General features: G+C 35.7%; 1 protein-coding gene across 1 annotated transcript; it reads left to right on the forward strand.

Annotated features, from left to right (window-relative positions):
- The first annotated feature begins 10,472 nt into the window (after positions 1 to 10,472).
- LOC104097156 (zinc finger A20 and AN1 domain-containing stress-associated protein 4) lies at positions 10,473 to 11,416 on the forward strand. The gene has a single exon (XM_009603682.4). The coding sequence runs from the start codon at positions 10,720 to 10,722 to the stop codon at positions 11,176 to 11,178; it is 459 nt and encodes a 152-aa protein (XP_009601977.1). The 5' UTR covers positions 10,473 to 10,719; the 3' UTR covers positions 11,179 to 11,416.
- Positions 11,417 to 17,880: the final 6,464 nt, after the last annotated feature.

The following is a 17,880-nucleotide window of genomic DNA, read 5'->3' on the forward strand; positions in this document are numbered from 1 at the left end:
AAGAAAAAATATAGATGAATAAATTGTTGTCTTGTTCTTGCTAGTGGGTATGAATTAAAGTAGTGCTTAAATAAAGAGGAAATATTGTTGGGGATGATATTATTTTTGAAATTGAAATGGTGTTGAAGAATTTGCGCTTAAGTTATTTGGTGATGTGTTAAAGTGCTTAGGAGGTTGAGTCACTATTCATAAAATATATTCTACCCGTCCCTTAGCCCACATTACAACCATAAAAAAGTCCTAATTGATTCTAGATCGAGCGAGCTTACATTAGTAGAGATTTATATTAAGGGCAAGCCTATGGTACCAATTGCATGCATGTGACTTCTTTGTGAGAGTGAGCGATTTTCTTTGATATATGTGAGTCATTAAAATATATTTGATCATGAAATTCGAATGTGTGGATTGAACTAGCTCACTTGTTCTTGTTGTGAGGGCACATGGTTTCACGAGGGATAGATAACGTTATTAGACTTCTCTATGATGTTGGGTGTTCAAGCCATGAATGCATTGTGACATTAAGTCAGTTTTTGAGGTTAGGGTTGTTGTGAGCATGTTGTCTTTGTTTAAATATTTTTAAAGAATTACATAAGTAAAGGGAAGTGTATATGATGCATATTCTAGAGCCTAATTGTTGCAAATAACCATGGTCATAGGTGCAGTGTGCTTTGAATGATAAGAGCTTAATTTTGTTTCGTCTACTATAGTGATGGTTCGTTCGAGGACGAACAAAGGTTTAAGTGTGGGGTGGTGATGTTGGGCATATTTCGATATGTGTTGATGTTACTTTACCCATGTTTTAACCGCTTTTTGATGCTATTTGATCTTTAAAATGCCTGACATGGTTTAATTATTGATTTTATGACTAATTGAGTTGTGTGTGATGATTTAAGGTGTTTGGAGTGCAAAAATATGAAGAAAAGGTGCTCTAGCCAGAGGAAGAGGAGTTAGATGCGTCGCATCCAATCTAGAAGAAAAAAATATCAGATTTCGTGCACCCTTAGCAGTGAAGTCGGCCCATAGCATCCGCACCTGGGCAAAGCTGAGATGGAGGAACAAAGGGTGGATGCGTCGCATACACCCTCTCATGCAAAGCTGAGAAGTAGAGGACGAGGTGGATGCATCGCATCCACCCTCGCATGCGAAGCTGAGAAATGGAGGACGAGGTGGATGCGTCGCATCCACCTTAGCATCAATCCCTGAAGCCGATTTGGACTAGGAATAAGAGAACTTTGGCCCACGACTTCTGTACGCAATATATAAGCCAAATACGCCTCCTTTAGGTCATCTAACATATTGGAGAGGGGGAAAAAGCCTCAACAAAGTTCTTAAACCACGGAATTCGTCTTGAGTTCCTATTCTCTCTTTCTTTTATTGATTCTTATGCACTCTTGTGAATTTTTGATGATTGCCTGAATATGAGTGGCTAAGAACCCTATTATTCTAGGGTCATGGGTATACATGAATGTTGATGTTTGAAGTTTAATTTGACGAAGTTGATTTTATCATATTGGGTTATTTATTTAATTCTATTTTTAATTATTTTGCTGAGTAGGTAACAGTGAAATACTATCTACGAATCTAGAGTTGAACTCGAAAGTGGGAACTCTAGATTGCATATAGAATTAAATAGAGCAAGTTCTTAAACCCGGGCATCGGAGAACGGATTCGCAATTAGGATAGACATATACCTAATTGCCTTACTCGGTTGAAATACAGGAATTGTAAATGCGTTCTTGTTAATCTTAATTCTATAGACATATAGGTATTAAGTTAGCTTGAATAGGCGAGTAAGGACTTGACAGATTCTTCTGAGTAATATCAACCCTGTGAATCAACAATCCAGATAAATCAATTAGTTATTTTAAACTAAGAATGCAACATGATTGTTAGATAACCTGTGACCTTGGAATATTATATCCTATTGATTGTTATTCAAAACTATTTAAGTGTTGTGGTTGATTCCTAGTATTTCATTACTTGATAGTCTTTAGGTAGTAATTCAGAAAATTATCTATTTTGTGAGAAATCTTTTGAATCAATAAGGCATTTGAGTTAGAATCAGTCGAAAGTTAATCATAGATCTTCGTGGGAACGATACTCTACTCATTACTCTATTACTTGACGACCACGTATACTTGCGTGAGTGTGCGTTTGGTCCCAACAAGTTCTTGCCTCCAGGAAACTTCGACTGCAGTCTGCCTTGATCAATCTTATCATGTGAAATTTTCCCACATAAGTGGTGTGATTCATCAAAGATTACATGTATGCGTCCTTCAACACATTGAGTCCTTTTGTTGTAGACCTTGTATGCTTTGCTTTGTGAGGAATATCCAAGAAATATTCTTTCATCACTTTTGGCGTCAAATTTTCCCAACCTTACCATTATTGAGAATGAAGCATTTGCATCCAAACATTCTTAGGTGAGTTAGCTTGGGCTTTCTTCCATTCAGCAATTCATATGGAGTTTTATTCATGAGGGACCTGATCATGCACCTGCTCACCAAATAGCAAACAGTGTTGACTGCCTCTGCCCAGAAGCCTTTTGCTATGACACTGTCAATTAGCATAGTTCTTTCCATGTCTTCAAGAGTCCTATTTTTTCTTTCCACCACACCATTTTGTTAGGGTGTTCTGGGAGCTGAAAATTTATGACTTATGTAATTTTCAGCACAGAATTCGTCGAATTTTGCATTTTCAAACTATGTGCCATGATCAGACCTTATATTTATAACATTATGGCTCATCTTCACTTGAAACTGCTTCACAAATGCAACAAAAACTGAAAGGTTTCATCCTTGGTTCTGAGAAAGAAGGTCCATGTGAATCTGGATTTGTCGTCAACTATGACAAAGATGTACTTCTTTCCTCCTCTACTGGGAACCCTCATAGGTCCACATAGATCCATATGGAGAAGATCAAGTGGCCTTGAGGTGATTACTTCACTCTTGGGCATAAAAGAGGACCTGACTTGCTTTCCTCTTACACAAGCATCACGCACCTTGTGACCTTTGAACCTTGACTTGGGCAACTGACGGACCAAGTCCTTCATGACCAACTTGTTCAGCAATAAAAAGCTTGCATGTCCCAATCTTCTATGCCATATCTCAGCATCATCATCAACAACACTCAGGCATGAAAGATCCCCATTGTGCAAGGACTCAAAATCAGCAACACAGGTATTTTTGTATCTTTTTGCCTACAAAACCACTTCACCAGTCACGAGATTTGTGACTGTGCAGGTTTTTGATAAAAATTCCACTTTGTTTCCTTTTTCGCGGATTTGAGAGACACTCAGTAGGCTATTTTTTAAGCCATTCACATAGTACACATTCTTAATTAAGTGAGTGAGCGTTTTTTCAATTCTTCCTAGTCCCAGAATGTATCTCTTTTTGCCATTTCCAAAGGACATACTCCCTCCTTGCAGGGATTTGAGTGAAAGGAAATCATCTATGCTTCCAGTTATATGCTTAGAACAACCACTATCCATATACCATTTTTGGCTGTTTCCTTTCCCTGCTCCCTGCACAAGAAAATCAAGGACTAGACTTAGGAACCCAAACAAGTTTGGGTCCCTTGTAGTGAGGAAAAGGGAGAATTAAACTTTGTTTTTCCAAGCATGCGATACACGTTTTTTAATGGAAGAACTAGGTACCTTAGCAGTAGTTAACTTTTCAACAAAAATCTTATTTTTCTGTTGGGACTGAATTCCAGCCTTATAGTTTTCTTTAAAGTGTCTAGTGTTGACACAGTGAGTGCAAAGCCAGTTATCAGGAATAGTAAAATACTTGCTATGTGGATTGTAGGAAGTCCTTTCCTTTTGAAATCCGACTCTCTGCTTATTCTCACTATTGCTTGTATACATGGTAGTGATTGTGTCAGAGGACCAGGTCCAATTTAGAGATTTTTCTAGGTCATTTTTAACTCTGCATAGATCTTCTTGAAGTTGTCTGTTTCATTCAAGTTTAGCACACAGATTAGATTTCACAGATTTGAGTTTATTTTCAAGCTTGATGTGTGCCTCACTTGCAACTTCCTTTCCCTTTTGGATGTTCCCAGAACGGTTTCCCCTTTTTAGTTCCTATATTGTTTCTTTTAGATCCACAACAACTACCAACAGGTCATCTCTCTCATATTTTACATTTTTAATTTTTTCACTCAGAAATTTTTTTTCTTACTTTAGAACCTCGATGGTTTCTTTTAGGTCAACCACTATGACTATCGGATCATCGCTCTCATGTTCTAACTCTCCTAGCTCTACAAGTAATGCATTTTTGTAATTTATAAGACTATGATAAGCATTAATTAAAGCATTTGCCAAAGATATAAGCTTCTTCTATGAGTAAGACTTCAAATTTCTTTGAACGTCTAGAAAGTTTACCTCATCATTATTGTCAAATTTTGCCATCAGAGCAAAGATAGAGTCATATTCAGCTGTTTCACTTTCCACTAACATCATGGAGATGTCACCTTGTTCATCATCTTCTCCATATTCGCTGGAAGAGTCTCCCCATGCAGCAAGAGCTTGTTTCACAACATTATCAGCGGCATCTTTTCTCTTGAATCTTTTGTTAGGAATCGGGTTCCTCTTGACTGCTTTGTCTATGTTGTGCTTGTACTGGTCTTGCTTGAGGAGAGGACAGTCCTTGATGAAGTGTCCTGGCTTCCCATATTTACGACACAAGTCATACCATCTTGGTTTGCTGGAGCTGCTCCTTTTTGGAGTACCTCTATTCCTGTGAACCATTTTCTGAAATCGCTTTGTCAGGTAGGCCATGTCAGCATCCTCAACACTTGAGTCATTATTGTCTGCCTTGAGGACCAGGTTCTTCTCCTTTTTGGGTTATCTTATGTCATGGTCCTTCTTCTTCATCATCTCATAAGTCTTCAGATTACCAATGAGTTCATCAATGGTAAACTTTTGCAGATCATTTGCCTCCGTGATAGCATTTACTTTATTTTTCCATGAACCAGGTAATACACTGAGTATTTTTCTAACAAGTTTGTTCCTTGGAATGATCTCTCCTAGAGAATGGAGCTCGTTGATGATAGAAGTGAATCGAGTGTGCATGTCCTGAATGGACTCATCATCCTTCATCCTAAAGAGTTCATACTCAGTGGTGAGCATATCGATCTTCGACTGCTTGACTTGAGTTGTTTCTTCGTGTACTGTTTGGAGAGCTTCCCAGATCTCCTTAGCAAATTAACAAGCAGAGATCTTGTTATATTTGTCTGGTCCAATACCACAAACGAGGATCTTTTTTACACGGAAGTTCTTCTCTATAACTTTGCGGTCAGCATCGTTGTACTCCTTCCTTGTCTTGGGAACTATCATTGTTGGTTTGCCAATGGTCTTCATAGGAACGAAGAGTCCATCGCAGATAACATCCTAGAGTTCTAAATCTTCAGCCATGATAAAATCATACATCCTTGTCTTCCACCATCCGTAGTATTGTCCATTAAATCTTGGTGGTCTGTAGGTAGATTAACCTTCTTCAAAGTTTGGTGGAGTAGCCATGAGGATCCTTTCTAGGTGTTAGCCGGATAGGAAGAACCTGCTCTGATATCAATTGATGGAAACTTAGGGTCCATCAATTCCCACAGAACACACACAATAAGAGATAAGTAAATAACACAACAGAATTTTACGTGGAAAACTCCCAGCTCACGGGATTAAAAATCACGACCTACACTCGTAGGATTTGAACTTCACTAACCGAGCAACTTTTAGATTACAACCTATTGTAACCTAGGAATTAAACTCTTAATTCCTCAATTACTTATAATAACTCTATTACAAGCCTCTTTGTAATAACTCTATTACAAAGCTCACAACTCGACTAACTCTAGGTAAGACACAAACACAAGGTTTATGATTTTACAAATGGTTTCCTACACAATGCTTCTAGCTAAGCTAAGTAGGAATTATAAGTAGTCCATTCTAACAAAAATATAACACAACTAAGGACATATTGATAACACAGAGTTGGAAACTAGTCCCTCATTCCATTGTTCTTTGTTCTTAAAGCCTGGAAGTCACTTGCAAGATGGCAACACACTTGAAAGAAAACTTGATCAGTTTTTCGAATGTGCAAGTGTATGTTTTTTTCTTTGCTTCATGTTAATAATATCCAAGTGATGTCACTTGGATGATGCAAGAAAATATCCGGTACAAAACATTCCCCATAAAGTGACTGCTACATTATTTGCACTGTTACGTGTGTGCAGAGGAACAGTTGCAGCAATTTTACAGCTGTGAGGAGTTGACTGATACAGTCAGCAAGGGAACTGATGTCCATTTGTTCCCTCTCTCGTCTCTTTGACTCTAACTGTTGGAACTTGTGCCCAACTTGAGATTTGTTGTGCTTTGGCACCTTAAGAATGTGTAACAGGTTCTTGATCGGATTCTTATCATATAATTTGTTAGATCATCAAAATATTAAAGGACACATAACTTATCAATCTGAGAACAATTTTTGTCCTTAAGATTGTCAAAAGTAAGCGTTTTTATCTTCGACACATCTTTTAACAAACTTTGGTTATTAGAACTATCAGAAACTTTGAAAAAATAGATTTAACATAAACTCACATCTCGAAGAGCAATTATTATATTTTCTTTTATCTATTTTTTGTGTCTGGTATAATTTTTAGTGTTGCAGTTTCTGAAATTTTGACGTTTTTGATGTTTATGGTTGAATGGTTCTTTTCATAGCTCCCATAAAATAAACAATTAAAATTCGTTAAATATTCGATGAAATCAAAAAACAAATACGTTTTAACAAATTTAAAGAACCAAAACTATTCAAATATATAACAGATACGCGTGTTAACACGGACACCACCCTCTCTATCCCCAGGCCTGCCGCCTGCGCAGTTGCTTTATAGGCACAACTAAGTAATTTGAGGACCACCTTCGCATACGAAAGTAAAAAAGATCAGTAGCAATTATTGATGCAAAATAGAAAAAAGGTTTTCTGACTTTGATGAGTTTTATCTCTAACTGAATTTTCTATTAGAGGTATATACGTTCAAGTTGTCCAACAAAGTTTGGAAATAACTTGTCTTACTTTGATATGTTACGAATACTCTTTAATTTTAAAGACCTAGTGAAGTTAAACAACAAAATTGTAGAAATTAACAAAGTTTCCTCACCGTTGAACTTTAGACACAGGCAGCATCCTTCCTAACTTCTTAAATTTCTTCTACTTTCGATTAAACCAGGACAATGTCAAGCACACATCTCTAAATGAAGGGAACTTTGGCTTCATTCTCCACCGCCCCATTCTTATGAATAAAATGTCATGAGTTTCAATTTGCTGTCTAAACTTGTCGTTTAGAAAGCACCGGTAGAGCCACATGTATTCAAGGGGTATCAATTAAATTGAAATTACTTCGTCGGATAATTACATTGTATAGTTAGTGATAAGTTATACGATTATGGTTTTAATGATTTGACAAATTTTATTTAGGAACCTGATACAATCAGTTCCTTTGCGCCTATTGAGACATGCTCAGTTGGTCTGGCCAAACTCTCGAGAAACCAGATAAGGAAACAGATAAGAGAACAGATAGGATCAGTTCCCCAATTGTCGTACAGTCAACTCTATAGCTGTAAAAGTTGTCTCACTGTATTGACTGGCAGCAACTACTGCTAGAGGTCAAACCAAAAGGTGTAATGTCTTTATCTCTTCACACATGCTCTCCCATATATAAACAACATTATACAAAGTTTGACCTAATACTTGACAATTTGAAAAACCTATCATCTCAAGTGCTAGTCACCACTATTTAGGTGCACTCCAGAGTTGTTACAAATCAAGGATCAGATCCCAACACTGAAGATGTCTTAAATCCTTATGTTTGTTGATTCTTTGTCTTTTGTTCTTTACTTGTAAACCTATAACGATAATTAAGCGTTCTCTAACTACTTATACACAAATAACTAGTTTAATCGTATAGCTAGTCAAAAGTAGATGTAGTGCATAAGTTATGGGTCCATCCAAATCTAGTAACTTTGACTCAAATTATATATATTTATTAAAAAATTCACCAAAAATACAAATAATATATTTCAAACCTAGTCAATCGAATCGATTATGGTAAAATTCGAAACTCAAATTCATAATGTTCAAAGAGCTTAGAACCCGTCTATGTATTTATTAGACTAACAAAAAAATGTAATAAGAAAATACTTTCGAAAAATTGTGTTTTGAGATCACGATGATTTTTGTGAGTTAGTAAATATTATATGATTTTTGTGTGAGAAAATAAAGTTATATGACTTTGATGAAAAAAGTCACAGTTATATGACTATTTATAAAATTTACCCGAGTTAGCTAGTATCATCTATACGAATACTTTGCTTCCTTTGGTATTGCTTTCTTTGCTGGGTATTTATTATTTTTCAACTACTTGTACAGGCTTTCTTTCAACTTTTATCTTCAATTTGTATCACGTCTGTTTATCGCGTTAGATCAACAATATCTTACTATAAATGGAAGTTTTTACTTCACAAGGCATTACAATCTTGAAGAAAAAATTAACATCCCTGCACCTAAAAAGTCAATTTTACACCTAAATCCAAAAAAAAAAAAAAAAAAAAAAAAAGAAAAAGAAAGGGAAGATGAAAATGTATAAATGGAACGGCACGGATAGCGACTCCCAATATTTTTTCTTAGAAGAGTAAAGATAAGCACAGTATTTTTTTTTCCACACAATTATAGGGTTTGAATAGTTTTTTTTATCGAAAGAAAATATTTATATATAATAGGTAGTATAATACTTTACCTTATTATAGGTACATGCTCCCTATGTCATTAAGTAAAATATTATAATAAAAAAAGTTGGCGGATAATACAGAGTTTGAACACTAATTCCTCCACTTTGTCATGTTTTACGTTAGATTCCTATTCTAGTTTTTCCTTCAAAGGAGTCGACCATTATAATAATAATAATTATTATTATTGTTTATTATTATATTTGACATTTTCCACTTCTATTTGTAGAAACAGTAAATGGCAAGTGGGACCTTTCGAAAAGAAAAAGGATGGACTAATGTAATAGTATTAAAGCAAAAGTTAATTAGTCGATGGAGTCAAAGCCCAAAGGATACGCCGCCTTGTTCCCTTCTTTTTCTTTAGGGGTTCAAAATACAAAATTACTTGCTAGCGTTTGGCCATAGATTTTAAATTTATTTTGAAAAATTTAATTTAGGTAAAGTTTGGTTTGAAGATAAAAATGTGTTTGGACATCAGTTTTCAAAATATATTTCACTTTTTTTTTTTTTGAAATAACATGAAACATGACTTATACCCACAAGTTCCAAAAACTATCACAAATACCTAACAGTACCGTCATCAATAACATTCATTATCATTATCACAAATCATAGTCCTGAACATAAATAAATTTGGTATAAAATTATCATTTTTATAATTAACTACATATTAAACTATCAGATGACCGAGAAGACGAAACAACATTGTTACAAAATAATAAATGATGAGCTCTGTTATAAAATACAAAAGTTTGGGACAATTTTTAAAAAATATAATAGTAATATTTTAAGCGAATAAATTTTATGAACAAATATGTATTTATCAAAAATAAAATAAATTTTTTTTAGCAAAATTTATGACCAAACCGGGTGGTAAGTATCTTGGGGCGTTTCAAAATTGACTCAAAACTATGAATGCAGCTAAGCACACACGTAATTGGAGAAAGACACGCACACCACCCCCCAAAAAACATATTAATAATTGGAGAAAGCACAAGAGGACAGTAATCACATTCATCCCCATAACTTAACCCATTCAACTTAACCTACAACCTAACCCACTACCCTCATCCCCATATTCTAATTTTTGTCTCACAAACAAATTTACTCATATTCGATATTTATACCATTCAAGAAATATAAGTCAGGTATTTTTATATAACTCATTACCAGCTAATCATAATCAAATAATACCAATTAATTATAATAAGCTAAGCATATTAAAGGACAACTCAATATACAAAGCATCACGCATTCATGTAAAATCCGAAAAATGATAGCATCCAAAGAATATGATATAAGTAGCCTAACATAATGAAACGTTAGTGGCTAATTCTATAAATAAATTAATACATATTCTTGCCTTAATTTTCTTACTAATTCTGAATATCTTATATAGCTACGGATTCGCCAAAATACAAATTAAATTAAAAAATGAATCTAGCTTTCCTAAACATATTTCACAGATCTTCCAGAAAAATATCATATAATTAAAGAAAATTTATAATGAGCCATAAAATTGCCTCTATAATTTGATGCAATTATGCAAATATTGAGTGAGTTATTTCGCCTTAAATTACCTCTCATCTTAACCCACAATCCTCCAGCCACGTGTCCTCCCCCCACCACCCAATTACCCCATAACTAAAAATCTTGGCTTCCCTTCATCTTCTTTTTTTGCCTCTTCCAGCCTGTCCTCCTTTTGATATTTCTTTAGTATCTTCTCTAATGATTTGCTCACCATTCTCATTATTAAATTCCCTTTAATTTTTGTCTCCTTTCTCTGATCCTTCCCCTTCTCTATTTATCTATCTAATTCTTCTTTCATTCCATTTTACCCCAATTGCGTCTTCATTCCTTTCCAGAGTTTCATTTATAGCCTTTTTCACCTGCTCGTAAATCTTGTTTTTGAGACTTTAATTTGAAGAAAAACTGATACAATTATGGCGGAAGAGCATGGTTTTGAGGCACAAGAAGGGCACATATTATGCGCAAACAACTGTGGATTCTTCGGCAGCTCAACAACCCAAAATTTCTGCTCCAAATGTTACCATGAAATTTATTTAGCTCAACAATCCCAACAAAAGCCCATTGATTCTCTCTTTCCTCTGCAGCCACCGGTTCCCGCCGCCAGCTCATCGGTGGTGGTGTTGCCGGAACCGTTAAAATTAGAGAAAAAACCGGCGGCTGTTGTCGAACCGGTGGTGCAGCCAAACCGGTGTTCGGTTTGTAGGAAGAAAGTGGGGTTGACCGGGTTCAAGTGTAGGTGTGGGACCACTTTTTGTGGGACCCATCGATACCCGGAGATCCATGGCTGCACGTTTGATTTCAAGTCTATGGGGAGAGAAGCTATTGCTAAGGCGAATCCTTTGGTTAAAGCTGAGAAATTGGAAAAGATTTAATCACAGCCGTTGGATTAGATGATTATCGTCGGCAATTGACGTCATCTGAATTATTTGATCATCGGGCCAAATTGAAAAGAGAGATAAATCTTGGGGTGTTCCATTGTTGACAAAAAATGTGAATTAATTAGTGTATATTTTTTTCTCTTTTTTTGGTAATTTGATATTTTATCTTTCGCTTGAAAATAATTTATGGGTTGGCTTGTTTTATAGATCCCATAATTTACTGTTTCTGGAATTTGGATGATCTTACTACTTAAATTTCTCACTTGAGATTTTTACCATGCATTATTGGTTAAACACAGATAATAATGAAATTTATACAAATTATTAAAATTTCAATTTTTCTTAGTTTTTTATTGATTGAATGCAAATGAAGTTTAGGCTTGTTTGGCCAAGCTATAAATATAAAAATCAGCTTATTTTGAATAACTAATTGATGTATGATTTTGGAAAAAAAATGACAGAAATTGGAAGTTTGGACCCATGCATGCTCAGAAATCCTTAAAATTTGAGTGCAAATTGATTACCAGTTTAATCATCAAAAGAAATCCTTTAAATTTGTATATTTTGCTATTAAAATTGACAATCAAGTGATATAATTCGAAACAAAGGTCAACATTATTCACTCAAATCATAAGAACTTATGTGCGTGATCACTACTACTAATTATTCAGCCTATATTAAAATCTTGATACAAAGTTGTACTAGATTATTTGATTATTTTTTAAAAAAAAAAAAAATCTTTATTACATTATGGAGGGAAGAAAAAGTAGAGTTTGAACCTCCCACTGTAAAAGGAGTTCACAAATAAGCTAGCCCTTAACCCTTCAGTTAGATTAAGATATTTTTGCTTTCACTTTTACTATAAAGGCATAATACTTTATAATAGAAGGTTGTCTTTTCTTAATTAACAATTGAGTATCAACCACTCCTAAACAATTAATGGTGTCGACATATATATGCGTGGCATATTTATGACACATATCCTTATCCTTGCCACTATACTTGAAAAAAAACAAGATGCAAGGCTTTAGGATATACCTTCCCTAAGTGGTCAAAATTTAAAATTAGGGGTGTTCAAATCGAACCGTAATATCAAACTCAATCGAAAGTCAAATCAAACTGATTAAAAAATTCGATTATGTTTGGTTTTGAGTAAAAAAAACTCGAATCAAACCTACGTATAAATATATAATTTTTATATATACTATATATATATATATATATATATATATATATATATATATATATATATATATATATATATATATAAATATTTTTAATCCTCTCATGGGATGTAATCCAGAAATATTTTTAATCCTCTCATGGGATGTAATATTTAATAGAATTATAAAATATATATATTTTATTTACTTTAAATAATGGTTGATTCTAATTTGTATCATTATTTTTGTTATCAAGTGTTATTGAAATGCATCAATCTCTTTATTCTTCCATATTCATATGTAAATATTTAATAAACTCTTATATCTTTTTCAAATTTAAAATGGTATTTTATCGGTAATTTTTAAAATTAAATAGAACATATTATTATTTTGATTTTCATATTGATTTTTATGGTTAATTACTAAAATTCGATTAAGCTTGAAACGTACGTCAACGAAAAATTATTGTTAGACTAAGAAAATAACTATCACGAGTTTCTAAAAATCCTTCCATAAGAATATTTTAAAAGATCATATACTTGTCAATTTTTTCTAAACAGATATTCACTTATCACAATTTATATTTAACTATAACAAAGTAAGATTGAAATAATATTTTTATAATAAAAAATATTCAAATAAACCCGAAAATCGATAAAATCGAACCAGCTCAAATAAATATAATTAATTTAGTTTGATTTTGATAAAAATCCAAACCAACACGATATATTTATACCCCTAATTAAAATATACTTGTTTGAATTGAGCACTTTCTCTTCCATGTGACAAAGGAAAGAGATACTTCTATACTCAAATCAACATAATTGCAGAGAAATGAAAATGACTTGTGTTAGTTTTTCTTGGCATCCTTCAATTCGCAGGCCAGCTTTTTATTTATGGCTTTCTCAAGTTCCATTTGGTGTTGACCTGTGTGGTCCATTTTGCGGCACACACACACTACGTGTTTTCTTCTTATTATTTTAAAATTTAAAATTACATTTTCTTTCAGCAATCTCGTACCAACTACGTGTCATGTACTAAGAAGTTAGGTATTTGTTTTCAGAGCCATATTTAGCTTGTAATTTTTGGAGTCATATCAACTTAGAGAATATTTGGATTGACTTTTAAAAAATAGCTTATAAGTTAAAATTCAAAAGTCATAAATTGTTAATATTCAACTTTTGACAACTTTAATCATTGTTAAATACCATAAATATTAGAAAAGTTCTTAAAAGCCGAGCACTTAAAATAAGTTAATCCAAACACCTTCTTAGTCGTTTTTGTTCAGTCTATAGCTATCACTAATAAAGAATATCAATTTTCTTTCTAATATATATAACCAGAATTGTTTTTTCTAAGTGCTTTTATTTTCCAAGCAATTCTCTTTTCTTTTTTTTTTTTCAATTTCCTTATTTTAGACGAAAAAAGTGAACAGAGAGAATATGTGGGTAGTGTTTGCAGTTGATTTGTAGTTATTAGCAAAAAAAAAAAAAAAAAAAAGATTTGTAGTTGTGGGTCAGTCTTAAAGCCCCATATCATGCTTGTGAAGGCTAGCATTTCAGTGCAGAAGAAAGGAGCTCAAATTTAGGTCCATAAGGAAAGTTTGGGCACGAGCGGCGGAGTCATGATTTTCACCAAAGAAGTTCAAAAAAGAAAGAAAGTGAAAAAAATAAAAAGATATTGTGGCTAGTGAAAATTGAATAAGTGACTTCACAAAGGTTTTGAATCCCCTCGACCACTGAGCTATGCTTTTGGGCTCAGTGGCGGAGCCAGTATTTTTATTAAGGGAAGTCAAAATATAAAGAAACAAACTCACCAAGAAATCAAGGGGTGTCATTATATAGTATATATATACATATTTTTAAAAAACTTATTGAGCTAAACAATATAATTTTCCGACGAAGGGGTGTCGGGTTGACACCCCTTGGGTGCATGTGGCTCCGCCACTGTTTGGGCTGTATCAAGGGGATTCAAAACAAAATATATTGTATACGGTCGAAACTGATTTCGGCCTTCATACGTTTGATCGAGATCGAAACATAATGGATCGAAAAAAGTCTTTATAACATCGAGATGGGATCCGAAGAAGGCACGAATGAGCTTCGATTTTCGGGGATAAATCAAACACCGAGTTCGAAATCATACTCGAGCTCGGGTCCGAATCGAACTATGATGAGATGTTATGGAATCTTGCTTAAGGGGCAAAGGCCATCCGACATCGAGCCCGAGTCATTACCAGACCCCGAGTTAGCATCGAGCTCAAGTCCGCATCGAGATCTAAAAATAATACCGACCAGCACCGAGTCCGATCAAGCTCAAGCTCACAGACAAGAGCCGTTTTAACCGCACTAAGGGAGAGAATCTCGGCGGGAATTAGGAAAAAACTGATTTATCATGGGTTCCCTACTATGTATTTTTAATTATATCTAAAGTAGGATCCTCCACTATAAAGAGGATAGCTACATTTCTATAAAGGGATAGTTCTTTGCTTACATTGTAACTCAAATACCATACATTCCTATATTGAAGAGTTATTCATTTAAGCTTTATAGATTGATTCATCTTGCTTAGTCCTAAAAATCATCTTCTTTCCAACCTTGTTTATTTTGCATTCTTTGTAATCCGTATTTGATATTTCTATTTATCCTTACGATTTGTATTAAGCTATACCACATATCCTTAGAACTGCGTACAAATTCAACTCTATCCGTTTTTCGGGTAAACAGTTTGGCGCCTACCATGGGGCTAAGGATAACAGTGGTTATTTGATACGATTCTGCAAAAACACACCATTTTGCGCTTGTTTCCGAAAATATCTTGGATTTCGGATTAGCAACGACTAACTATAAATTAAATGGCCTTACCTATCGACAACGAAGCTGGTCTTCAAGATGAGAACAACAATTTGACACCAATTATCGAAAGACCGCTTGTCAACACCATTGGAGCTCAAATCGAAGTGCCGATAGACATTAATTCGCATGTGGCCATTGAGGCGAACCTACATTCTGAACCTGAAAATAACATTCATGGTGGCACCTGATCTGCAGCTCGAGATACCCATAACGTCGAGGAAAACGGCGTCAGCTTGCGTATGATTTTCGAAATATTGCAAGCTCAACAGGCAGCAATAGCTCAGTTGCAGAGTCAAACCCAGATACCGAGCAGGCCGGAGCCCAGTCAACCCCAAGAAATCGCCCATGCAAGGGAACCATCTATAGTAAGATCAAATGAGCAGGAGTCGGGGACTAATCCCGAAATTGCCAAGATGTTCAAAAAACTGACCAAACGAATAGAATCGGGAGAAAGGAGGATCGAAGCAAACGACAAAAAGATGGAAACATATAACTCCAGGGTTGATCAAATCCCGGGGGAACCACCGATATTGAAGGGCTTAGATTCCAAAATTTCGTATAAAAGCCTTTCCCCCCAAGCGCGGCTCCTAAACCGATCCCAAAGAAATTCCGCATGCCCGAGATTCCTAAATATAACGGAACTACTGACCCCAACGAACATGTCACCTCATACACATGTGCCATCAAAGGGAGCAACCTAGAGGACGATGAGATCGAATCCGTATTATTGAAGAAATTCGGCGAAACCCTGTTAAAGGGAGCAATGATATAGTATCATAATTTACCATCTAATTCTATCGATTCTTTTGTCATGCTTGCAGATTTCTTCGTAAAAGCACACACCGGGGCCATAAAAGTCGAGACCAGGAAGTCGGACCTATTCAAAGTAAGACAAAGGATAACGAGATGCTAAGGGAGTTCGTATCTCATTTTCAAATGGAATGAATGGATCTGCCACCGGTCGCAGACGATTGGGCTGTTCAGGCTTTCACTCAAGGTTTGAATGAACGAAGTTCGATGGCTTCATGACGGTTGAAGCATAACCTAATCGAGTACCCAGCTATTACTTGGGCCGACGTGCATAATCAGTACCAATCAAAAATTAGAGTCGAAGACGATCAGTTGGGGTCTGAACCCGCTGCTCGAAGGGATATCAATTGAGAACAGGGTCCGATCAGGGACCGATACCGACCGTATAGTGGAAACCACATAATTAATTAATCGAGACGTAACCCCGGACAAAACAACAAAAGAAGTGATCAAGGTCAAGGGTCTTGGGGGCTGATGAACAGAAATAGGTTCGACAAGCTTACCAGATCTAAAGAAGCGCCACGCTTATCGGAGTATAACTTCAGTATTGATGCATCCGCCATTGTGTCGGCTATCGAACGCATCAAAGACACTAAATGGCCTCGACCCATGTAGACCTATCCTGCCCAGAGGAATCCCAATCAAATGTGCGAGTATCATGGCACCCATGGCCACAGAACGGAAGATTGTAGGCAACTAAGAGAAGAGGTAGCCCGGTTATTCAATAAAGGGAACCTTCGAGAATTTTTAAGCTACAGGGCCAAGAACCATTTCAAAAATAGGGATTTCGGCAAAAAAAACGAACAAGAAGAACCACAACACATCATCTACTTGATCATCGGCGGTGTCGATACCCCTCAAGGGTCAATGCTTAAATGCATTAAGACATCGGATATGAGAGAAAAGCGACCTCGAACTCAGGATTACGCACCCATAGGAACTTTGTCCTTTAATGATGAAGATGCAGAAGGAGACATGCAACCTCATAACGATGCATTGGTAATATCCGTACTTATGAATAAAACTAAAGTTAAGCGTGTGTTAATTGATCCAGGTAGCTCGGCCAACATTATTAGATCGAAGGTTGTAGAACAGCTCGGTCTACAGGACCAGGTCGTACCTGCAACCCTGGTTCTAAACGGATTCAATATGGCATGTGAAACCACCAAAGGCGAGATAATCATGCCGATAAACGTGGCCGGGACCGTCCAGGAAACAAAGTTCCATGTAATCGAAGGCGACATGAGGTACAACGCCCTTTTTGGAAGGCCATGGATCCACAGCATGAGAGTTGTACCTTCGACCCTACACCAAGTTCTTAAATTTCCAACATCGAAGGGAGTCAAAATAGTGTACGGAGAACAACTGGCCGCGAGAGAAATATTTGCCTTCGAAGAAGCAATTCTGATATCCTCACCTTCGTCAATAAAGGGATCGGACTCAAAAGGGGAATGGGATGCCAAATAGCAATCACAGACATCAAATCCAACCCAACCAGAAAATCGGAAGATCGATGAAGATGATGATCAAAGGATCCCTCGATCCTTCGTAGTTCCCAATGATTCCGACGCTACCCAATCAACGATTGAAGAATTGGAGCAAGTCATACTAATCGAACATTTGCCCGAACGAAAGGTATACCTGGGAACGGGATTAACGCCCGAACTCAGGAAAAGGCTTATTTAATTTCTTATCGATAACATAGATTTTTTTGCTTGGTCCCATTTAGATATAACCCTAGGTTCAAACTGGCAAAGCAAAAGAGAAGACCCAAGTCCGAGGTAAAACACGCATTCATAAAGGACAAGGTAACTAAACTTCTCAAAATAGGGTCCATTCGAGAGGTGAAATATCCCGAATGATTAGCC

The sequence above is a fragment of the Nicotiana tomentosiformis genome, chromosome 2, assembly GCF_000390325.3.
Source record: "Nicotiana tomentosiformis chromosome 2, ASM39032v3, whole genome shotgun sequence".
In the NCBI taxonomy this organism is placed as follows: Eukaryota; Viridiplantae; Streptophyta; class Magnoliopsida; order Solanales; family Solanaceae; genus Nicotiana; species Nicotiana tomentosiformis.